The sequence below is a fragment of the Hypanus sabinus genome, chromosome 2 (genome assembly GCF_030144855.1).
Source record: "Hypanus sabinus isolate sHypSab1 chromosome 2, sHypSab1.hap1, whole genome shotgun sequence".
NCBI lineage: Eukaryota > Metazoa > Chordata > Chondrichthyes > Myliobatiformes > Dasyatidae > Hypanus > Hypanus sabinus.
In genome coordinates this window covers 181,613,415-181,640,110 of record NC_082707.1, presented here as the reverse complement: position 1 = coordinate 181,640,110, position 26,696 = coordinate 181,613,415, and the positions used below count along the sequence as shown (strand labels likewise).

At 41.8% G+C, this 26,696-nt stretch overlaps 1 protein-coding gene across 4 annotated transcripts in view; it reads right to left on the bottom strand.

Annotated features, from left to right (window-relative positions):
• Nucleotides 1-26,696, bottom strand: part of jag2b (jagged canonical Notch ligand 2b) — a 318,921-nt gene that overhangs the window by 158,809 nt on the left and 133,416 nt on the right. For all 4 annotated transcript variants that reach the window (XM_059960819.1, XM_059960812.1, XM_059960807.1 and 1 more), the window contains one exon: nucleotides 8,856-8,907. In XM_059960819.1, the coding sequence (XP_059816802.1) occupies nucleotides 8,856-8,907 (52 nt within the window). The remainder of the gene's footprint in view (nucleotides 1-8,855; nucleotides 8,908-26,696) is intronic.

Below are 26,696 nucleotides of genomic sequence, written 5' to 3'. Positions count from 1 at the left end.
GACTGACACATCATTTGATCAAGTCAAGTTACTTTTATTGTCATTTCGACCATATCTGCTGGTACAGTACATAGTAAAAATGAGACAACGTTTTTCAGGACCATGGGGTGTTACATGACAGTGCAAAAACTAGACTGAACTACGTAAAAAAAAAATGACACAGAGAAAGCTACACTAGATTACAGACCTACACAGGACTACATAAAGTGCACAAAAACAGTTGCAGGCATTACAATAAGTAATAAACAGGACAATAGGGCAAGGTGTCAGTCCAGGCTCTGGATATTGAGGAGTCTGATAGCTTGGGGGAAGAAACTGTTACGTAGTCTGGCCGTGAGAGCCCGAATGCTTCGGAGCCTTTTCTCCAGACGGCAGGAGGGAGAAGAGATTGTATGAGGGGTGCATGGGGTTCTTCATAATGCTGTTTCCTTTGCGGATGCAGCGTGTAGAGTAAATGTCCATGATGGCGGGAAGAGAGACCCCAATGATCTTCTCATGAAGTGTGGCATCAAGCCTTCAGTAAAACTGAAGTCAAAGTTCTAATTAAATTTATTATCACAGTACATATATGTCACTATACACTACCTTGAGATTCTTTTACCTGCATACATTCACAATAAAATGAAATATAATGGAATCAATATAAAACTACACACAAAGACTAACTACCAATGTGCAAAGACAATCTATGCCAATATATTAATAACAGAAATAGATAAATAGGTAAATGAATAACAGAGAACATGAGTTATAGAGACCGTAAAAGTGAGTCCCAAGGTTGTAGCATCAATTCAGAGTTGATGGGCTTCATGCCCAGAAAAAATGAGGTAGGTATGAAGTCCCATCAGCTGGAGAAATACCTGGCATACAGGACAGGTAATGGTGGTTGCTGGAAGGCAATCACTTCTTTCCCCACCCCCCCCCCACCCCCCCATCCCACGGCTGCAGGAGTTACCTAGGACACAGCCTGAGACCCAACCATCTTCAGCCACTTTAAAAGGTCAGAAGTGGGGATGTTCAATCATCAGTGAACAATATTCAATTTTATTCATAACTCCTCAGGAAATGGAGCAGTCCATTATTGCATGCAAAGAAAATTCAAGTGGCAAAAACCTTCAATCAACAGGTGCCAAGCAATAACATCACCAACATTCCAGGGAGAAGGCAGGAGAATGGGGCTGAAAGGGATAAACAGCCATAATGGAATGGTGGGGTAGACTTGAAGGGCCAAATGGCTTAATTCTACTCTCATGTCTTATGGTCTTATTCTGAAGCTGCACAGGTTATAAGGTGTAATTGGGAGGCGTGCGCTCGTAGGGCCAGAACAGCCTGTTACCATATTGCATTTCTAAATACACAAAAATAGCTAGTGTACCAAAGCACAACCACAAGAAACTACAGAGGGTTGTGGATACAGCACAGTAATCAGCCTCCCCCCACCATGGACCGACTACACTTCTCTTCGCCTCGGTATAGCAGCCAACATGATCAAATCCTCACCCACTCCAGACATCTTCTCTTCTCCCTCTCCCATCAGACCATAGATACGAAAGCCTGGAAGTACACTTTCCCAGGCTTATGGACAGCTTCTGCCACTTTCACACTTTAGGCTCGCCTGATATGTTAAGATGGACTCAACCTCGCAATCTACCTCATAATGGCCTTGCAATTACATACTGTCTACCTGCACTGTCACTGTGAAACTGTAACACTACTCTGCAATCTATTGTCCCTTTCACTTGTACTACACCAATACACTCATGTGATTAAATGATCTACACGGTTAGAAAGAATGATTAGCTTTATTTGTCATATGTACCGTACATAAAAAGTTATATGTGTTGTTCATGTCAAGTCAAATCAGCAAGTATATTCAAGTGCCGCCATCCATCTGACACCAACACATGCCCGCAACTTACTAATGCTAGCTGTATGTCTGGAATGTGGAAGGAAACCAGAGTAGCCATAAGAAACCCATGCACAGTCAGTGGAAGAAACACAAACTCCTCACAGAGAGGGGAAGGAATCTAACCTCAATCTGATGTAAAGCATTGTAATCTACACTACTGTGCCACCCTGGATGGCATGGAAAAGACCTTTTTCCACTTTGTGCAAAATAATAAACCAAATTACTTTTGACAGTCAACTGCATTGTCATTGCACAGTCCCCCACCAGCAACATCCTGGGGTCATACTCAATTGAACCTGCAACAATTCAAGATTAAACGGGACCTTTTCAGAATGGCAGGCAGTGACTAGTGGGATACCGCAAGGCTCAGTGCAAGGACCCCAGTTGTTTACAATATATATTAATGATTTAGACGAGGGAATTAAATGCAGCATCTCCAAGTTTGCAGATGACATGAAGCTGGGCGGCGGCGTTAGCTGTGAGGAGGATGCTAAGAGGATGCAGGGCAACTTGGATAGGTTAGGTGAGTGGGCAAATTCATGGCAGATGCAATTTAATGTGGATAAATGTGAGGTTATCCACTTTGGTTGCAAGAACAGGGAAACAGATTATTATCTGAATGGTGGCCGATTAGGAAAAGGGGAGATGCAACGAGACCTGGGTGTCATTGTACACCAGTCGCTGAAGGTGGACAAGCAGGTACAGCAGGCGGTGAAAAAGGCAAATGGTATGTTGGCATTCATAATAAAAGGATTTGAGTACAGGAGCAGGGAGGTTCTACTGCAGTTGTACAAGGCCTTGGTGAGACCGCACCTAGAATATTGCGTGCAGTTTTGGTCCCTTAATCTGAGGAAAGACATTCTTGCCATAGAGGGAGTACAGAGAAGGTTCACCAGATTGATTCCTGGGATGGCAGGACTTTCATATGAAGCAAGATTGGATCGACTAGGCTTATACTCACTGGAATTTAGAAGATTGAGGGGGCATCTTATTGAAACGTATAAAATTCTAAAGGGATTGGACAGGCTAGATGCAGGAAGATTGTTTCCGATGTTGGGGAAGTCCAGAATGAGGGGTCACAGTTTAAGGATAAAGGGGAAACCTTTTAGGACCGAGATGAGGAAAAACTTCTTCACACAGAGAGTGGTGAATCTGTGGAATTCTCTACCACAGGAAACAGTTGAGGCCGGTTCATTGGCTATATTTAAGAGGAAGTTAGATATGGCCCTTGTGGCTAAAGGGATCAGGGGGTATGGAGAGAAAGCAGGTACAGGGTTCTGAGTTGGATGATCAGCCATGATCATACTGAATGGCGGTGCAGGCTCGAAGGGCCGAATGGCCTACTTCTGCACCTATTTTCTATGATTCTAATGCTGGATATATTGTGCCATGTTACTCAATTAATGACACCCTAAGACTTTCCAGCAACAAGGTGCAAGTCAGGAGCTGATGGGATTTCTCCACTTACCTGAATAAGTTCAGCTCTAAAAACTCAAGAAACTCAACACCATCTGAGGCAAAGCTGCCATAAAACTACAAGATATAGAAGAAGAATTGGTACATTTGGCCCAACAAGTCTGCTCCGCCATTTCATCCTAGCTGATCCATTTTTCCTCTCAATCCCATACTCCTGCCTTTTCCTCAAACTTTCACAATGACTAATCAAGAACCTATCAACCTCCATCTTAAATACACCCAATGACCTGGCCTCCAGAGATTCACCACCCTCTAGACCAGCACCCCTTCTACTATCAAACACATTAATTCCCTCCACCACCATGTACCTTGTACAAAATGCTCACTTCATCTGCTCAATGTCACTGCCAAAGGCAAAAGCTGCAGGCACACCATCACGGAGGCAAGAGTATAGATAGAGTAACTTCAAATGGGGTTTTTCCAGGGGTGGAAATTGAGGTCATAAGTTAAGGATGAAAAGTAAAATATTAAGGGGAATCTGAGGGAGACCATCATTCAAGAGAGTGGTGAGAGTGTGGAACGAGTTGCATATTCAATTGTAACATTTAAGAGAAGTTTGGGTAAGTAATGGATGGGAGGAGTATGGAGGACTTTGGTCCAAATGGGGGCCGATGGGACGAGGCAGTTTGGCATGGACTAGATAGGCTGAAGGTTGCAGTATCTATGAAAGGCTCACCTGCAAGCCTCGCACCACCTGAATTTGAAATACTCAACGCTTAGGACAAAATGTGGTACTCACTCCACTAATGGAGGAATACAGTACTTTCTCAAGGGCTACTGGAGAGGGACAAATAAGTGCTGGCCTAATCCCAAAACAATGAAATCAATGTGACATACAGTAGGTACTGGGATCTTAACCCATCAATCTGCTCCAAACACCATTTTAAAAACATCCCCTTTGTGGCATACTGTATCTCAATACTATACAGAAAATGTTGTAAGTACAAACATTTAACGGAAGTGGTTATTTTCATGACCCACTGAAAGCTTTAAAAAAAAACTCCCATTTCATTTTCATTAACAAATTTCACAATCCAACTCCTGTAGCAAGGTTTTCCTCCCAAAATAACATGCAGTTTTACACAACCTCAGGACATCCCAAATTGCCTTAATGTCACTTCACCCAGGACACGCCCTCTTCTCACTACTACCATCACAGAGAAGGTACATGAACCTGAAGATACTGTCAATATTGTAGGAACATCTTCCTGTCCTCCACAATCATATTTCTGAACAGGTCATGAACTCTACCTCACCACTCATTCCCTTAATCCCTTGATCCACTCTCCATTCCTATCAGAATGTTTTTTCAGCCTTTACATCTATCACCTCCCAGTTTCTCACTTCATTCTCCCCCGCCCTCCATCAGCCACTCACCACCCCCCCCCCTCACCTGGTCTCACCTATCCCCAACCAGCTTGCATGCCTTCCCTCCTCCCATCTTCTTATTCTTGCTTTCTAGTTCTACCAACTGTCAACTACTTAGTCATCTCCTAGATGTTCCCTGATCTGTTGAATTCCTCCAGCATTTTGTGTGTATTACTCAATACTTTGCTATCCTTTTGCAATACTTATTTTTTCATACATTTCTTATTATATTTCTCCGGACTCTGGATTGGGGATTGCCAAACGTTATGTGGATTTTCTGGTGTAGTCTGTTTTGTCATATGCTTTTGTGATATCATTCTGAAGGAACGTTGTCTCATTTTTTAACTGCATTACATTTGTGGTTTCTAAATGGCAATACACTGAATCTGAATTATAACCGTGATTTTTATGTACTGCATTATACTGCTGCTGCAAAACAACAAATTTCACGATGTATGTCATTAATAATAAACCCGATTCTAATTCACTTCTCAAGTGTGGTCATTTTTAAAATGTGCACAAGATCGCATCTCCTCAGTTAAAGACACGAGTTGGTTGGCAGCAGGGTCAACCTGGGATGAAGCACAATCATGCTCACTGTCGGTGGGTCAAGGGTCAGTGGAAACATTTCAAGAATTGCAACTCTAATGTATGTGTATGCCTCAATATTCTGAGCACGCTAACCTTTACAGGTATCATGTTCTATGAGCTGAACTGTAACAGACACAACATTTTAGGAACAACTTCTTCCCCTCCAGATTTCCAAACGGCCAATGAACCATGAATGATACCTCAGTATTTTATTGCTCTTTTTGCACTTGTTTAATTTATATTATTTACACCATTTATATGTATATAGTGCATAACGAGCAAAAAAATCATATACTATATATAAATTATAATTATAGAAAATTGTATGCATTGTACTATATTGCTACCTCAAAATAATAAATTTCACGACATACGTCAGTGATAATAAACCTGATTCTGACAGGATCTCTTTATAACCAGAGTAGCAATTACCAAGACATCTTTTTGATATGATGACACGCAGTTAGCTGTAAATAACTCCGTGTGTATATATAACCCTAGCTAAAATACCTCCCTATAAAATTTAGGCATTTCACTCCTCCCAGCCCCAGGCTATGAAATTCAGTATTTAGGAAATTTAGCGGCCTCCATTTTTCATGTTCCCCATCCCCCTCGATAAGCACCAACAGCTGCAGGGTAATCCTGAGACTTCCAGCTGCAGCTTCCCTGCCAATCTATGTCAAGACCATTCACCACTTTAGAACAGCAGGGATGAGCACAACTCAATTGACTGAAACTCTCCTCACATCAAGAACCCCTGTTCAGAAATGGGAAATGCAGTCAGGACTTTGTACCCACTAACTGCACACATCTGCTGTAGTCCAAGGAGAACACCATTGAGTTCAGTGGATTTAAACATAATCAATTTATCCATAAACAGCAGCATTCTTACTGCGACATTGCTACAAGAACACAGAACAGTACAACCAGTACAGGCCCTTCAGCCCACAATCTTGTGCTGGCTCCTTAACCTATTCTAAGATCAATTTAACTCATCACTCCTACATTGCCCTCCATTTATCTTTTACCCATGTGCCTATCTAAGAGTTTCTCAAATGTCCCAAATATATTGTTTGTAGCTGTTATTTGCATCACTTCCTTCTGTTTGTACATAACCAGTTCTGAATTTGAATTCAATGCTTGATTATAAAATCTTTATAGAAATCTTCAGCAGGAAGTACACAAATAGCTATCTAACTTACCCCACCTCCCCTTTGTCCAGATCTCAGCAACTATTTTTCAAACATTAATTTCCTTTAACTTCCTTTATTCTTTGGTCAAGGCTTGCCAATTTATCAGTGCACAGCACTGGGAAGGAAAATACTTGCCTGCAGCACCCTCTTTTGCAGCTCCACGTAGAAGGCACCAGTGTAAAAGTTCAATATAGTACACCCAGGTACAGAGCAGGATAGTGTGAGCTGAATGCAGAGTGAAGCTCCCCTACATTGCCCTGCTCTGGGAACGTGCAATAGGACAACAGAGAGAGTGGATGAGGAGAGGGCTGTTAATAGTGGGACTCTTGACCAGACAGCACAGCTCAGAATACAGGGATGTTCCTTTAGAACAGAGATGAGGAGGAATTTTTTAGCCAAAGGGTGGGTGAATCTGTGGAATTTGTTGCCACAGGCAGTTGTAGAGGCCAAGTCATTGGGTATATTTAAAGTGGAGACTGACATTCTTGATTAGTAAGGGTGTCAAAGGTTATGGAAAGAAGGCAGGGGAATGGGGTTGAGAGGGATAATAAATCAACTGATCAAATGGCAGAGGAGACTCGATGGCTAAAAGGCCTAAGTCTGCTCCTGTCTTATGGTTAAACACAGTAAAGCTCCCTTCACCTATTTTCAGTGAGTACTGCCTCTTGGTGTGTCTCCCTGCACTTTCTCTGGAACACTACAGAATACAGAACATAGAACAGTGCAGTACAGTACAGGCCCTTCGGTCCATGTATATTTAAAGATACAGTGCTGACCAGGCCCTTCCAGCCCTATGAGCAGAGTTACCTAGCAACCCACCTATTTAATCCTAGCCTAATCACAGGACAATTTACAATGACCAACTAACCACCTTTGGACTGTGGAAGGAAATTGGTACACCCGGAGGAAACCCATGGTCATGGGAGGAACATACAAACTTCCTTACAAAGGACTGGAATTGAACTCCAAACTCCGACACCCTGAACTGTAATAATGTCATGATAACCGTTACACTACCATGCTGACTTTTAAATTTACTCCAAGATCAATTTAACCCTTCCTTCCCATGTAGCCCTCCATTTTTCTTCATCAATGTGCCTATCCAAGAGTCCCTTTAATGAGGAAGAAGCTGTACCTGAATTGCTGAGCGTGCCTCTTCAGGCTTTTGTACCTCCGTGCTGATGGCAAGCATGAAGAGGGCATTGTCTGGGTGGTGGGGATCCTTAATGATGTGATGCACTATCAATAACTCCAAAAGACTGGAGGTAGAGTAAATACTGAAAGGCTTTTATTAGCAGTAAAACGGAGCACGTCCATGCTGGATGACTGTGGGAGGAGCAGTGACACAATCACCTTTATCCAGAGGTCTGTGGGAGGAGCCACAGGAGCAGTCGGCAGTGGGGCACGTTCAGTCAGGTATACATGGTTTATCACATGCCACCTTCCTAAGGCACTACTCCTTTAGCTTTGTCACATGAATAATCAAAACATACAGTGAAACATTTTCTATGTATCAAATCAAATCAGTGAGGATCATGCAAGTGTCTCCATGCTTCCAACATCAGCACAGTATGCCTACAACTCACTAACCCTAACACATACATTTTAGGTACGTAGGAGGAAACCAGAGCACCCAGAGTAAACTCATGCAGTCACAAGGAAAATGTACAAACTCCTTACAAACAGCAGCAGGAATCAAACTCCAATCAGTGATCACTGAGTTAACCACTACGCTATCGTGCGCGGTAAAGCTCCCTCAACGCTGCCCCGTCACATTCCAAGGCAGAGAGAGCACAGATTAGATACCAAACAGATCTCCTAAATACTATATATCATCCCATCAAACTCTTTTAGGGCAGAGGCACCACAGGTTACATACAGAGAAAGTGTTTTTTTTACCCTGTCACTGGCATAACTGTTACTTTAGGAATCAGGTATGCATTTCAAGAGAATAAACAGAAGACGTGGGTGGGGAGAATTACCTACAGTAGTTAATCATTTTCTTTAAAGCACAAAATTCAAATTGCATATATGTACTCCCGTGTGCACAATTAGTCATCAGAAAACATTTTAGGAATTAGAACTTCCATCTATTGCATGTCTGAACTTCTCAAAACTACTGCTTTTTGGAAACCCACCCCCAACAACTGCCTATCCCCCACCCCCACATCTATTTTACCCCTGGCAAATGCATAACATAATACACCTTCAACAAAAGCTGCCAGCACAATCCTGAATGCAGATGGGTTTTTTTTATTTTAAAGGCAGCATGAGCCCAGACAAGTTGGAAAAATACCTCTGTAGGTTGGGCTACTCACCAGATGTTGCATTGTCCTGGTCCCAGGCTTCCAATATTAATGTGTATGATCTCTGAGAAGGGAAGGAAAAGAAAATTAGCAAGGATCAAAACCCATGGCATACCAAGTTATGACCAAGCCTCAACATCCAAGCCACACACCATTCTGACTTGTAATTTAAACTCAAGAAATTCTGTACATGGAAACACACACGAAGCACTGGAGGAATTCAGCAGGTCAGGCAGCATTTATGGAACAGAATAAATAATTGACACTTTGGGCCAAGACCCTTTATCATTACTTGCAATCGTATCGCTGTTCTTTCACTTTAACTGGGCTAAAACCCCAGAACTCCTTCCCTAGCAGCACTGTGGGTGTACTCTCACTTAAATGATGCAGAGGTTCAAGAAGACAGCTCACCACCACCTTCTCTAGAGCAACTAGTGATGGGTAATTTAAACACTGGCTCAGCCTGTTAAATCCACTTTCCCTTGTATATGGAGAGCCATATATGCTGTATTAGTCATGCTGTCTTCATTAGTGCTTGTTACTAGCCATCAGAGTCAAGTCTGTCAAACATGTATAAAGTATTCCTACAAGCCACACGTCATCCTGACTTGCAAATATATCGCCGTTCCTTCACAATCGATGGTTCAAAATCAAGGAACTCCCTCCCTAACAGCATTTTGGTATATCCGCACCTCAACTACTACAATGGCTCTAGGGCAATAAACTATTCTAGTTAAACACCCCAAACCCCTCTACTACCACAGTCACACTGTACTGTAAGCTATATTTCAAAATACTGTATACATTAGAAATGCATGGCATTTGTGTATACTTCATTTCATATCTGTACTTTAACCTCCAAGTTTATTTTTCTGTAATTCTTTATTCTTACAAAACCCATTTTTACTGGGCATCTATTGAAACACAGTTCATTAGCCCTGAACTAACTGCCATTGGACTCAGCACTGAGAAAACCCCCTGTGTCTAAGAGCGGTATAACTTGGGGTCCCATCAAAATCAGGAAGTTCGGATGTTCCCATCACCCACACCCCAATCTGAGCAAATACTGTGTAAATATTGCTCACTTGCATGTTGTAAAGGTGGTGTATTTATGAATGTCAACTTAAACTGTTATTAAAGAAAAAGATAGATAAAAACAAAAGGGCTCATTACAATTAAAACAGTCAAATCTTCACAAGCTTGGAGTGCAGATCTTCCAAAAGCTGGATGTGTCCATTTCACTCATGGTGCCAACTCCTATTCACCGATCACCAGTAGAATTTCTCATCTTGGACTCCATCAAATTGTGCATTCCAACTGGATCGAACCCTACGGCCGGTTCCCTCTAGCTTCTTCTCTCTCCATCTTCCGCAGAAAAGACCTCAATCCACCCTAGCATCCACCACAAAACCTCTGCCTAGTTTTCTCTAGAACCATCTCTAAATTCCACCACCCTCATTGGCTGACTCAACATTCCAAAGCTGACACAACCGCTCATCTTTAACAGTAACCCAAACACTGCTTCTACAGAAATTAACTATCTTACACATTAGCAGTAAAATTTTAACCAGGGCATTACACTCATGTAATTTTATAAATCTCCAATATATGCAAACGTATGTGGCAAACAAAGTTGACCCTTGAAACTTACTGATGCACACCTCTCCATCAATACTTACAGAAAAATGATCAACTCATGATCACATTGCTGCTTGTGGAGTTCAGGATTGATAAACATCTAGATCCACAAGACCATAAGATACAGGAGCAGAATTAGGCCAATCAGCCCATTGAGTCTGCTTCACCATTTCATAATGGTCGATTTATTTTCTCTCTCAACCCCATTCTCCTGCCTTCTCTCCATAACCTTCAACATCCTTACCAATCAAGAACCTATCAACCACTGCTTTAAATACACCCAATGACTTGGCCTCCACTTCCATCTTGGCAATGAATCTCTGCTTCCAAGGAACGTCCTTGTATTCTGAGACCGTGCCCTCTGGTCCTGGACTACTCCACTACTGGGAAAATCCTCTCACGTCCAATTTATCTAGGCCTTTCATATTTGAAAGATTTCAGTGAAAACAGAGCCATCTCACAATTCTCACACATTAACCCTTTCATTTCCAGGATCATTCTCGTATACAGTACATCCTCTGGACTCTCTTCAATGCCATCACATCCTTTCTTAGATAAAGGGCTTAAAACTTGTCATATACAGTGAATAAAACTTATCCTTGATCTTTAGGGATTAACAACAAAGTACTGGCTCAACCTGCAAAGCCCATATCCCTTGAATAAACATCTTTTAAAAAAACTCACAGCAGTGTTTTAATTTTCCTAACATCCTGGCCTACACACATCTCTCAAACGACACTTCAGAAAAATGATCTGATCATTATCACTGTTGCTTGTGGAGTTCAGGATCAATAAACATTGATCCACTCAAGACGAAACCAGTAGCTTTGAAAGGTCATCAGTCTGAAATGCCAACTGGGCCTCTTCTCCGGCGCTGCTCATTATGAAAATTCTATCACTTTCTTATCCGTTTAAGTCAGTTTTCTGCTCACCCTCAAAAGGGGCTTGGTCAGGTGGGTCTCACTGAAAACAGTCAGCATGTTGGGTTCAGCTCATCTATGTCATTAACACTGTTGGCCAACTCAATAGATCACTCCTAACCTTGGGACTCTAAAATCTGGCTACTCATTTAAAAAATAATGGGAGCTGCTGATTAATTCTTCCTCTCAAGCTCCATCAACAAGTCTACAACAGACTCAGACAGGAGGATAAGCAAACCACCCTCATTCCTCCCCAGAGGGACGAGGTTCGAAGTTCCTGCCAAACTAGCCACACTCACCACACATCATGGCGCATAATTACAGTACTCTTGCATTTCAACTGAAAATTCTATGCATTTTTTGGTAAGGAACTAAATTAACCTTTTCTGCTAATAGAGTGGGGGCATAATGTTAAGGTGATTGGAGGAAAATATCAGTGGAGATGCCAGAGGAAGAGGGTTCCCCCCACACACAGAGTGATGGTACATGGAACACCCTCCCAGGGGTGGGGGTAGAGGTGGACATTCACGGATATTTAAGAAGCACATGGATGAAAGAAAAATGAAATATGCGAGGGAAGGATTTGATTGACTTAGATTAGGTTAAAAGGTCAGCACTGCCTGCAAGGAGTTTGTATGTTCTCCCCATGAACATGCAGGTTTCCTACAGGTGCTCCTGTTTCCTCCCTCTGTCCAAAGACATACCGGTTGGTAGGTTATCTGGTCATTGTTAACTGTCCCATGACTAGGCTCGGGGTTGATGGGCAGGGAGGCACAAAGAGCTGGAAGGGCCTACTCCACACTGTATCTCAATAAACAAAAAGTTTAATAGATGCCGTCATGTAACAAACATCCTGTACTGTGCTGTAATGTTCTACGTTCTATTTAAAATAATTTCTGTCTACTTCCACCTTTTCCCCAGGCAGCCTCATCCATGGGCAGTACACACAATCTCTGAAATTGTTTGAACTTACTCCCCTTCTACAACTGGCTTAATATTTAAACTCTGGTCAGGGGATACATCTCCACTATTGTAATCCCTGAATTTTAATCTAATCCAGATTGGTACCCCATTGTGACAGAGGCTGCTGCTCTCAGGAACACTGCCCTCCTGACGAAAATCCTGGGCGACATGGTAAAGCAGCAATTAGCATATCACTTTACAGCACCGGCTTTCATCAATCAGAATTCAATTCCTGCCGCTGACTGTAAGGAGTCTGTCCTTCCCGTGACCACATGGGTTTCCTCTGAGAGCTGTGGTTTCCTCCCACATTCGAAAGACGTACAATTAGAGTTAGTAAGTTGTGGGCATGCTCTATTGGCACAGGAAACATGGTGAAACTTGTGGGCTGCCAACACAATCCTTGCTGATTTGATTTTTGACACAATACACTATGTTTTGCTGTTTCAATCCATATGTGACAAATAAAACTAATCCTTTAGGATTTGAACTAAACCTCTTTCTTCCTACTCTTGTTATTTTCAATGAACAGGAAAAATATTGTGTGGCAATAACAAAACAGATTCAAGATCAGCCACTGCACTGAACAATCCTGCCAACAATGATCAGAGGGACCCAACCATTTAGATGTTGGAGGAGCATTGACCTGTCTCTGGGATGAGCATTCCAGTGTCATCACAAAGACGACAGTGTAAGCCTGGCATGCAATGTGACAAACTTCTATAGATGTACAGTACAGAGTCTCCTGACTGGTTGCATCATGGACTGGTATGTAAACCCCAATGCCCAAAAACAGAGAAGACTACAAAAGGTGGTGGATTCAGCCCAGTTCATCACAGGCAAAGCCCTCCCCACTACAGGCAGTCCCCGGGTTATGAACAAGTTCCGTTCTTGAGCCCATCTTTAAGTCAGATTTGTACGTAAGTCGGAACAGGTATATCTGGTATTATTTAGCATCAGTTAATCAAATGTTCGTCTTAGTATATAGCATACATTTTACCTTTCTATGCATATAACATTTAAGAAATGTATGTACTGTATTTCAATAATTAAATCACGGCATTGCTTAGTAATAATTGTAGCTTTCATCGGCAGAGACTTTTGCATGCTCCATTATTCTCACTTTATCCTTTAAAACTGTTCCGATTGTTGACCAACTGTAGCCTAACGCATTTCCAATGACCAATGGTGTTTCACCTCTTTCTGATCACTTAATTATTTCCATTTTATTTTCAACCATTATTGTTTTCTGTCAACAGAACAGAAATACTGTGGATTCAGCAGCAGCCATGGGCAGCAGGTCCTGAGCACCCCCGGGTCCTAAAGTTCACCCGCTCTGAGACAGATTAAATGAGACAAGTGGGGGCGGTGCTGGCCCAAATACACTAAAACATCTTAACATAATACAGTACTGTACATAATGCTGTAACAATTAAAGTAACTACATACAGTTGCATCGATGTCTTGCATACCGGAAGGGGTATTCGTGAGGAAACATTATGATGGACCTGGTGCTGGAGAGTCAGGGTTTGATTCTGCTGCTGGAGAGGGCAGGTTTACAACTGGAGTCAATTTCTTGAAGTAGGCATCAAGAGAGGTTTGTACAGAGCTTTTCTTTTTTTCATCATAAATGGCCTTGTAGCAGCTGAGGTTCTTGGTAACTGCACTGTAAACTTTGGTGAACCTCTGTATTAGGATCTTGCTCCTCTAACTTTGCCATCCCTGCTTCCATGAGATGAAATGCTTCAGCTAACTTTTTTGTCAGAAACTTTCAGTTCCGGAAAAAGACCAAGGCTTGAGCTTGAAATCCCCGGATGCATTACCCCCAGCAATAATGTTAGCCTATCCTTCGATGCCTTATGCCCTGATGCACTTTTTTCCTCCTTCGAAATGTAGGTTCCTTCAGGCATCTTTTTCCAAAATAAGCCAGTCTCGTTTACATTAAATATTTGGTCTAGCAAATAACCTCCCTCCTCAATAATTTTTTTAAAAATTTCAGGAAAATCACTCACAGCACTTACATTGGCACTCACTGCTTCAACTTGCCCTTTAATATTATGTAAATTTTCCCTCACCTTGAAACGACTGAACCACCCCCTACTCGCAACAAGTTCTTTATCACAAGCACCTTCACTTGCTGAACGTGCAGCTTTTAAATCATTGAAAAGGGTTTGAGCCTTTTCTTGCAGTAAGGCTAATAGGACTATTATTCTGATTTTGATTGTCTAACCAAATTATCAATAGCCTTTCTATTTCAATAATCAAACCACTGCGTTGCTTAGTAATAATTGTAGCTTTCATCGGCAGGGCCCTTCATATGCTCCATTATTCTCACTTTATCCTTTAAAATTGTTTCAACTGTTGACCAACTGTAGCCTAACACTTTTCCAATGATTGGTGGCATTTCACCTCTTTCCAATCACTTTATTACAAACCCCATTTCCAGAAAAGTTGGGATATTTTCCAAAATGCAATAAGAACAAAAATCTGTGATATGTTAATTCACGTGAACCCTTATTTAACTGACAAAAGTACAAAGAAAAAATTACACAAATTTAGAATTTGATGGCTGCAACACACTCAACAAAAGTTGGGACAGAGGCATGTTTACCATTGTGTTACATCACCTTTCCTTTTAACACTTTTTAATCGTTTTGGAACTGAGGATACTAATTGTAGTAGATTTGCAATTGGAAATTTTATCCATTCTTGCTTGATATAAGACTTCAGCTGCTCAACAGTTTGTGGTCTCCGTTGTCTGATTCTCCTCTTCATGATGCGCCATACATTTTCAATAGGAGATAGATCTGGACTGGCAGCAGGCCAGTCAAGCACACGCACTCTGTGTCTGCCACACTGTTGTAGCCCATGCAGAATGTGGTCTGGCATTGTCCTGCTGAAATAAGCATGGACGTCCCGGAAAGAGACTTCACCTTGATGGCAACATATGTCTCTCTATAATCCTAATATACACCTCAGAGTCAATGGTACCTTCACATGCATGCAACTCACCCATGCCATGAGCACTGATGCACCCCCATACCATCATAGATGCTGGCTTTTGCACCTTTTGCTGATAACAATCAGGATGGTCATTTTCATCTTTGGCACGGAGAACTCGACACCAGTTTTTTCCGAAAACTAGCTGAAATGTGTACTCATTTGACCACAGCACACGGTTCCAGTCTTTCAGCCCATCTGAGATGAGCTCGGGCCCAGAGAACTTGCCGGCGTTTCTGCATAGAGTTGATGTATGGCCTCCTCCTTGCGTAATACAGTTTCAAGTTGCATTTCTGGATGCAGCGACGGACTGTGTTAAGTGACAATGGTTTTCCGAAGTACTCCCGAGCCCATGTGGCTATAATTGTCACAGTAGCATGACAGTTTCTTAGGCAGAGCTGCCTGAGGGCTTGAAGATCACGCGCATTCAACAGTGGTTTCCAACTTTGCCCTTTATGCACTGAGATGTCTCTGAATTCTCTGAATCTTTTCACAATATCATGTACTGTAGATGCTGAAAGACCTAAATTCTCTGCAATCTTGAGATGGGAAATGTTTCTTTTGAACTAACAATTCTCTCACAAATTTTGGCACAAAGGGGTGAGCCACGACTTGCTTGCAAAGACTGAGCCTTTGATGGGTGCTGCTTTTATACCCAGTCATGATACCTCACCTGCTACCAATTAGCCTGCTTAACATGGAGTCTTCCAAACCGGTGTTACTTGAATATTCTGTGCACTTTTCAATCTTATTTTAACTCTGTCCCAACTTTTGTTGAGTGTGTTGCAGCCATCAAATTCTAAATTTGTGTATATTTACAAAATACAATTAAGTTGGTCAGTAAAACTATTGAAAATCTTTTCTTTGTACTTTTGTTAGTTAAATAAAGGTTCACGTGAATTAACATATCACAGATTTTTGTTTTTATTGCATTTTGGAAAATATCCCAACTTTTCTGGAAATGGGGTTTGTATTTCCACCTTATTTTCAACCTTGAGGAAATCTGCAGATGCTGGAAATTCAAACAACACACACACAAAATGCTGGTGGAACACAGCAGGCCAGGCAGCATCTATAAGGAGAAGCACTGTCGACGTCTCGGGCCGAGAACAGAGGTTCAGGATGAAAGTCTCGGCCCGAAACATCAACAATGCTTCTCCTTATAGATGCTGCCTGGCCTGCTGTGTTCCACCAGCATTTTGTGTGCGTTGTTTTTATTTTCAACCATGATCATTTTCCTTTTCTTTGATGCATCACCAGCACTTGCATCTGATTTACGCATTTAATCATGGTTACATGATTAAATAAGAGAAAAGTTTAAGCCAAATACAAAGTTACACACTCAGCACAGTGTTAACAGCAGCTTGATCTGACTTTAAATGGTGGGATGGTCTTCCACTAGGCAATGAACCGCTGAAGCCTCGCAATGTCTTCATGGGAGTCACAAAGTAGTGCGTGCGTTCGTTACTATGAACCATTGCATTTAACTTGGATTTTCAATATAATAGGCTTTGAGGTAGGATGTTTGTAAGTCAGACATGCGTAAGGGGTACATTCGTAACTTGAGGACTGCCAGTATGCTTACATGGAGCGTTGCTATGGGTAAACTGCATCCATCAAGGACCCCCACCATCCAGACCATGTGCTCTTGTCACTACTACCACTGAGCAGGAGATACAGAAGACACACCACTAGGTTCAGGAACAGTTATTCCCCTACAACCATCAGGCTCCTACACTGGTGTGGATAGCTTCATTCAACAATTGTGAACTGATTCCACAACCTACAGACTCACTTTTAAGGACATCACAACTCATGTTCACACTCAACTATTCACCCTCAACTCAGTATTATTTTTTATTTGCACAATTTGCCTTATTTGCACATTGACTGTTCATCAGTCTTTATTTATGTATAGTTCATAAACTCTATTGTTTATTTTTTCTGTAAATGCCTGCAAGAAAATTAACCTCAAGGTTGCATATAACGACACACGTACCTTGATAGTAAATTTACTTTGAGTATTTAGCTGAGTAGTATCACAAACAGAATCTCAATTTCAGACTTCAGCTTAACCAAAATTGATGCACAATCATTGAAGAGCAGAAAACAGGAGGCCTTGAGTTTGATTCTTGAATTTAAGTCTTAACAAGTGTCCACAAAGTTAGAGGCTCTCTGGGATTTTGCCAAGAGAAGGAAGGCACTCTCAATGGAAATCTGAGATAACAATACGCAGTTAAAGAACATCCGGGGGAAAAAAAAGAGGAAATTTGGGTGATTTTAGTTTTGCTAGCTTGCAGAGTGATCTTGAGACTAAACGCAAGAAGCCGCCCAACTGAGTAGGAAGGAAACCACCTATCCTTACCCAGTCCAGCACATGACTCTACTCACACAGTACAATGCAACTCTCCAAGGACAATTTGAGCCAGGGTCATTGAGAGGTACAGCAAGGAAACAGGTCCTTCTGAATAACTAAACCACCCAATTTCATTAATCTTATTTTTTCAAGCTGACATTTTTCATCAACTCCCCCCCAACTCCAGATTTTACCATTCATCTATGCATTAGAGGCAATTTAGAGTGACTAATTAACCTATCACCCGATAGTCTGAGTAACACAGCAGAATTACCAAGCCATTTGGCACAACTCATCCATGCTGACCAGGATGCCAAAGTGAGCTAGTCACATTTACATGTATCTGGCCCATACTCTCCTAAACCATTCCCATGGATACAACAGATCAGTTGGACATTCACCTCATTACAGTTCTGGGATGAGGATGCACAGTTGCGTAACAGCTAACATTAAACCAGTGATCAGGTGTTATTGATGAGTGATCAATTCCCATCACTGTCTACAAAGAGTTTGTACATTCTCACCATTTCCTCCCACAGTCCAAAGACATATGGGTTAGTAAGGGTCAGTGAGCTGTGGGCATGCTGTATTTGCCCTGGAAGCAAGGCAACACTTGCAGGCTGCCCCAGCACAAATTCTGGACCATTGGTCTTTGACGCAAATGACATTTCATTGTACATTTCGATAAATGTGACAAATAAAGCTGATCTTTATCATTAAAATCACCACAATTGCTTCTGAAACATTTCTAACAGTATAGAAGATGATACACCATTTGCTATTCACCCTCAACTGATTTGCAATTTCAACCCAAAATCTTCGTAACGTGGGAGGAAATCAGTGTTCCACTTGAAAACACACATGGCCACAGGGAGAACACACAAACTCCTCAGATATTAGAGGCCAGGGCTGAAGCCACTCACTGAAGCTCCAAGGCAGCAACTCTACCAGCTGTGCCAATGTGTGACACCTTCGAGATACTCTATTGGAAGCTGCTATGCAATGAGACAGCAGTGCAACTGCTAACCCAACAGTGATCCGCATTTCACAATCTCCATCTTGAAAATTTTGCAGTCAAAATGAGATACAACACAAGAACATACTCTTCAGCCCACCGAGTCTATGCTGACCACTAAAGTTTAAAGATTGGTGAGGCCTAATTTGGAGTATTGTGTCCAATCCTGGTCACCTACTTACAAGGAAGGTAAGAATAAAATCGAAAATGTGCAAAGAAAATTTACAAGGATGTTGCTAGGACTTGAGTTATAGTGAAAGGTTGAATCAGTTTGGACTTTTATTCCCTGGAGTACAGGAGAATGAGGGGAGAGTTGATAGGGGTATATAAAATGATGGCAGGTATAGATAGAGTAAATGCAAGCAGGCTTTTTCCACTCAGGTTGGATGAGATAAGAACTAGAGGTAATTGGTTAAGGGTGAGAGGTGAAATATTTAAGGGGAACATGAGGGGGACCTTCTTCACTCAGAGTGGCGAGAATGTGGAATGAGCTGCTAGTGGAGATAGAGCAACTGGGTTCGATTTCAACATTTAAGAGAAATTTGGACAGGTACATGGATAGGGGAGGTACGGTTGAGTGCAGGTTAATGGGACTAGGCAGAATAATAGTTTGGTATGGATTATATGGGCTGAAGGGGACTGTTTCTATGCAGTAGTGTTATAATACTTTAAGATTTGTTTGTCAAATGTACATCAAAACATACAAAGAAATGCATCATTTATAAAAACGGCCAACAGTTCAAGGATGTACTGGGTAGTCGGCAAATGTCGCCATGTTTCTAGTACCAACACAGCATGCCCACAACAAACCAACCCTAACTGATCCATCCGTCTTTAGGGTATGAGGAGAAAACCAGAGCTCCCAGAGGAAACTCACGATCACTGGCAAAATGTACAAATTCCTTAGACAGTGGCAGAATTGAACCGAGGCCACAGGCACAGTAATAGTGTTATGCTAATCATTACATGTGTCCCCCGCTTTATGAATGTTCGCTTTACGCCACTTCACTTTTACAAAAGACCTACATTAGTAACCTGTTTTTGCATGACAAAAAGGATTTTCGCTTTTACAAAAATTTTTCCCATATAATGGTTCTTCGCTTTACACCATTTCGGCTTAAGAAAGGTTTCATAGGAACGCTCCACCTTTGTAAAGGGAGAGACACCTGTACTCTATTGTGCCACCACACAGCAGCCTACCACTATGGTTCATGGTAACTACCTCTTCTGCTAATCTTACACAAGTGTTCTCCTCACATTCTCAACAGCTCCCGCAGACATTAGGAAAATTCAGTGACCAAATGAGCCCTGTATGTAAAAATCTGTATGCCTTCTGCTGTGGGAAAAAATTACACTACCTGGAGAAAATCCATGTTGCTACAGGGAAAATGTGAGGCAAGGAATTTCCTTTAGTTTCTAACACCATTCTACTGGCTAAGCAGTGTCTCTTGCAACTAAAATTCTTTGCACCTTACTCTTGGAGTATGGTTTCACTGGCAACTTTGTGTTACTTGCCACAGTGTATTCTTGACAAACCTAGACTTCACATGCATTGATAATATACTCTCCAAACAACCTATAATTATCTAGCAACACGTACAACAAACTGGAAGAACTCTGCAGGTCAGACAGCATCTATGGAAATGAACAGTCAACATTTTGGACTGAGACCCTTTGACAGGACTCATCTACCTACTGATCATTTCCCAATATCAACACAACTCAGTCCATGGCTCTTTACACATAATAAAACACCAATATAAATAGGCTGTAAAGTTGTTTCCATTGATAGGCAAGTGTAGAACTTGGGGATATACCCTCAAGATTCACAGAACATAAAAAGTTACATCACAATAAAGGCTCTTCAGCCCATGATGTGCTGATCTTTTAACCTACTCCAAGATCAATCTAACCTTTCCCCACATAGCCCTTCATTTTCCTTTCATCCATGCGTCTATCCAAGAGTCTCTTAAATGTTCCTAATGCATCTACCTTTACCGCCATCACTGGTAGCATGTTCTGTGCATCTACCATTCTCTGTGTGAAAAATCTACCTTTGGCATCCCTCCTCCAATCACCTTAAAATTATGCCCCCTCATATTAGTCATTTCTGTCCTGGGAAGAAATCTCTGGTTTTCCACTCAATCTACAAATCTTTCAAATCACCTCTCATCTTCTACTCCAAAGAGAAAAGCCATAGCTCATTCAACCAATCATCATAAGACACGCTCTCTAATCCAGGTAACATCCTGGTAAAACTTCTCTGCACCCTTTCTAAAGCTTCCACATCCTTCCTATATTGAGGCCACAAGAGCTGAACACAATACTCCAAGCGTGGTCTAACCAAAGTTTTATAAAAATCTGCAACTCTATAAAACGTGGACAAGTGGCCAAAAAGTTTAGACAAAGCAATAGATTTTGAGAAGAATAGAAAGCTGGAAATGTTCTTGACAGGAATGACAGAAGGCGTTAACCAGAATGGAGTGGTGCAGTGGTGCAAAGACCCAGGTTCACTCTGATTTCTGTAGTTGTCAACACAAAGCTAGCACATTCTCTTTCCCCAAGCTAGCTATACCAGTTTCTTCCTGCATCCCAGAGCTGTGCAGACTGGTAGGTTCATTTGTGGTAAGTTAAATGAACCTGAACATTGTGAGCTGCCCCCAGCACATCCTTGGGTTGTGTCGGTCGTTAACACAATCAACACATTTCACTGTATGTTTCAACATACTGTACATGGGATAAACAAATAAATTTTAACCCACTATAAATTACCCGGTGTGTGAATAAGTGGTAGAATCTTGGGGTGAGTTGATAGGAATGTGGAGGGTACAAAATGGGATTGTCATCAGGGTGGTGCCAATGGTGTGGACCTAGTTGGTCATTGGTCCCATTTCCATGTTGTATGAGCAAATTGATTGGGGGTATTCAACTGTAAAGTTCCCCACCCCACCCACAGAGTGGTGTCAGAGGCTGATACATTAGGGACCTTTAAGAGACTCTTAGACAGGGACATTGATGATAGAATAATGAAGGGTTACATAGGAGTGAAGGGTTAGATTAACCTACTTCAAGGGTCGGCACTTCATCCTGGTGCCAAAGTGCTCGAACTTGCTGTAATGTTCCAAATATCTTCTAAAGACTAAAGTACTGGTGGCAAAAGGGGTTTAACCCAAACCTCCTGTCTATTCTATCAAGTGACTTTTGGCCCAGTAAGTGCTGCAATGCAATTGTGTCTTAGTTTTACCTCCATGACATAGTACCAGATCACCATTATACCCAGAAAAGTTCATTGTCTGGAACCTCAATGTTCAGTCCAAAGTAATGTCCCACAGCATGACTACTATGGAGAGAAGATATTCAACAGATAGGGATGTTCTCTGTTCCTCAGCCAGCTGTCATTATTTTGAAATGCCCTTCTTCCCAGCACCCATTGCACAGTACAGTTATTAAGCCATTCTGTAATGTTTGGGAAAGAGGCCAAAGAAACGGACAAGAATCTTGGAGAACAAGATAATTTTAACCATATGTTTCTATAAGTCAACAAAACCAATATATACCATATACATTTATTGTATCTCCATTCAACATAATCACTTCCTGCACTCAGTTGTACTAGCAGCCTCCACGTTCTCTAACCAACCCTGCACACAACCAAAACCACATTTATAAGCACAAGATATTCTGCAGAAGCTTAAAATCCAGAGTAATGCACACAAAATGCACAGGAGGAACTCAGGTCAGGCAACATCTATAGAAAGGAACAAACAGTTGACATTGAGCCAAGACTGTTCATCATGGCTGGGAAAGAAGGGGACAGAAGCTGGAAAAAGTTGGGGAGGGGAAGTAGTACAGTTGGCACAACACAACAAAGCTATATGTGGATGGGCTACAACAACAGACCACACCACAGTCCACTTGCGTACCTAATAAAATGACCATTGAGTGTATATTACCATGAACTATCTCAAGATTAATTTTCTTGCCAGCATTCACAGGAAGAAATACAACAGAATTTTACAAAAAAACTACCAATGTGCAAAAGGAAGCAAGATTCAACATTTAAAGACTTGGGGCTAGCTTGACTGAGAAGGACTTGACTAAGTTCAAACATCCCATCAAGCTCGTCCATCTGGGGCTAAGAGTGGAAGGCAGTGGAATGTAAATGGGCAAGAAGAGATTTCGCACTGAGTCTGCACCATCTAATGATTACTGCTCCACACTCCGGTAAAAGGTTGTGATCAAGCTGAATTTCATCCCATCTAGTCTGCTGAACTTGTGTCTGAGTACAAAAAGGATGGGGTCACTGGGCAGATACATTGCCCAATTCAGATTTATTAATCACATGTACATCAAAACAGTGAATGTATTGTTTGCATTTATAACCAACACACCCAAGGATGTTCTGCAAGTACCCCGCAAGTGCCACCACAGATTCCGCCACATGCTCAGAACAAATCAAGCAACAGCAAGTCAGTACCAGCAAAATAAGCCCCTTCTCTCCCTCCTCCACCCCATACACACATACCTCCAACTGTAGGACTAACTGCCTCCAGGCCTTGCTGTGGACTCAGACATCAGGCCTCCAACCTTCACTTTGCTACCTCCAGACTCACTGACTTTAATTTTTGACCTTCAGACTTTCTATCTCCAGACTCACCGAATTCTGAACTTTGCCCTTCAGACTTTACAGATCTCTGGGTATCAACCTCTGGACTTATCAATCACAGGCTTGACCTTTGAGCCTCAACTTTTGGACTCACATGGACCTCCAAGCCCAGTGACTGGGAGCTTACCGGCCCTCATGACCCAGGACTCACTGACCTGGGGATCACTGGTCAATCTGACCTCAAGATCACTGACTTTTCACTGCAGAGCAATCCAACCTGGACACCAACCACCAGCTCCTGTCCCCGACTCTTCATTTACTGTCCTGGATCTCTAATTCTTCGTCACCCGTCTCCAAACCCTAACCTGGCCCCAAAACTAATCCTGTGAACCTTAAAGAACAACTAAGTCAGAGCCACGACCTGGAAAGACATCACAGTTCGGCATCCTCTTGACTTTTGACTCCAAGTAATAATATTAAGCTACACATCCCACTAAGGATTTTACTCATCTAGTAGTATCAAAATCTATGACCGAGTTATCACTGACTACTGAACACCAGTTGTATTTTGGTCATCCTATTGATTCATTGAACAGGTTGGTGCATTAACAAGGCCAGCTGCCTGGATCTAGAAACTTAACCAGGACTGCGATGCAGTCAGATGCCATCAAAAGGAGCCTGCGAGACATACCAGTTCATGTTGGACTCAATTTGAAGTCTCCAGGGCAATAATCAAACCAAAGTTCAGGCAGCCCATCTTCTCGCTCTCAAAGATTTTGAGCTAATTTAATGCTGTGAACTGTGGCAGTAAAGAATAATATACCTCACTTGTCATTATGCAACCAACATAATAGATTAGGGAGGGGGGGAAGAAATCAAAGCGGTTGGTAAAAAGTCATCCATTTCACAAACCCTCAACCAGGCATAAAATGTCACCATGACTGCACAATATTGTAGCCTCCAGTCTCATGGGTGTAACAAAGACACTGACAGCCAAAAAAAACTTCTTTTTCAAGTCTACATTCAAAGTTAGTGTCTGGGACTCAACATTGCTAGGAATTTTATGTTATCCTGCAGAGCAGGGAAAATTAATACAACTCAACACATACAAATGCTGGAGGAACTCAGCAAGACAAGCTGAGCAGGACATGGAGAGGAATAAATAGCTGAGATTTTGAGATGAAGGGTCTTGGCCTGAAAAGTTGACTGTTCGTCTCCATAGACACCGCCTAATGTGCTGAGTTCCTCCAGCATTTTGTGTAATACTCTGGATCTCTTGTATTATTAATACAACTTAGTGTTTGTTGTTTGTTAGATAGTGTCCCCTTATCCAAGGAATAAGATGCTGGCATTGAGAGGGTACAAGAGGTTCAAGAGAATGATCCTAGGAACAAAAAAATTAACATGAGGAGTGTTTGATGGCTCTAGGCATATATTCACTGGAGTTTAAAAGAATGGTGGGGGGGGGGGGGGGAGTTTCTCACTGAAAGTTATTGAATACTGAAAGGCTGAGATAGAATGGAGATGGAGGATATTTCCCATAGCAGGAGAGTCTAGGACCAGAAGGCACAGCCCTCTAAATAGAAGGATGTCCCTTTAGAACAGAAATGAGGAGGAATTTCTTCAACGAGAGGTGATGAATCTATGCAATTCATTGCTACAGATGGCTGTGGAGGCCAAGCCACTGGCTATATTTAAAGCAGAGATCGATAGGTTGTTGATTAGCAAGGGCTTCAAAGGTCACTAGAAAAAAACAGAAGGAGTTGAGAAGGATAATAAATCAGTCAAAATCAAATGGTAGAGCAGACAGAATGGTCCAAATGGACTGATTCCACCAAATCTTATGGTATCAAACCAACACCCCAAGTATAATCTGGTCTTCAAACTTTTATTGACAAGACATTTTTCAAAGCTACTAAGAATAAGTGCCAGGGATCTTTTAATTATTGTCTCTCTCAGAACAACAGAACTAGGCTTTGAGCAAACCTATCAAACCTAAACCTACTCATGTCAAGCTTTCTATTAAACTTTTTCAGGTTCTATGATTTCACTTTCTTCCTTCTCTCTTGAAGACCAGCTCCGGTATCTAATAACATCCATGATCACTTGTCAGACTCAACTCAATCAGTAGTGCTCTTATACAGCAAGTTTCTCATGCCTACATTTCAAAGGAACACTTCCCCATTACCTGTAATCAATATAATGGTATTGGATAAGTATATGAATAGGAGGAAGTTTTTCTACACTTCCCACAGCCTCAGTAAAGCCACCAGCATAATCAAACACCCCATCTACACTGGATATTCTCTCTTCACCCCCACCCCATCAGAAAGAAGATACAAAAAGCCTGAAAACATGTACCACCAGGCTCCATGGACACCTTCTAACCACTGCTAACACAAAATATGACAAAACGGACTCTTGACCTCAATAGTTCCCTAATGAGATAGATTCTTGACCTCAATCTACCTTATTTTGACCTTGCACATTGCCACCCTGCACTGCACTTTCTCTGTAACTGCAACACTTTATTCTGCACCCTTATTGTGCTACCTTGTACTATCTCAACACACAATGATTCCAAAACAGCTAGTTCCCCCTTTACTATCAGGTTTCTGAGCTGCCATGAATCCACAAACACCACTTCATTATTCCTTTTTATTTGTTGTATTTATTTTATAACTTTGTTCCTTAAGGTTGTTATAGCCATGGGTGGCCATGGGGACAAGTTTCCACTACCTATTAAATGCTCCCAATGGCGTGTGCCTCAAATAGACTCACAACCAAGTCCAGCTCCTGGCCTTCACGTGTGGCTTAGATACTAAACTATACTCATTCATGGAGAAAGTTTCGAGAGTAAACCGAGGGAAAAATCTGGAGCTGGAGTCCTACACTGAATTCAATGCAGACCGACAACTCCTGCGACACTGCTGGTACCAAACTGTATAGGTCTCCTTCGTTTCTTTGAGTTCATCAGTTGCATGGAGAGGGGGGAGCTTGCTACATGGGAAGCAACTTGCTCTCCATATTGTACTGCCCAGGCTTACACATCTAGACAGCTAGGACACAATACCCATGGTCATCCCTGACTGACAGAGGCCTCAGGCTCCAAATTTTGTAACCTATACTAGTTAAAGTCAATGCATATATTTAAAGTGGAGATTCTCGATTCAAAATTATAAGGGCTTCAAAAATTACAGGCAGAAGGCTGAAAAAAAAGGGGTTGAAAGGGATAATAAATCAGCCAGAATTGAATGGCAAAGCAGACTTAATGGGCTAAATGGCCTAATTCTGTTCCAATATCTCATGGTCTCCACACTGTACTGCTGCCACCTAAGAAATGTCACAATCTAAGTCA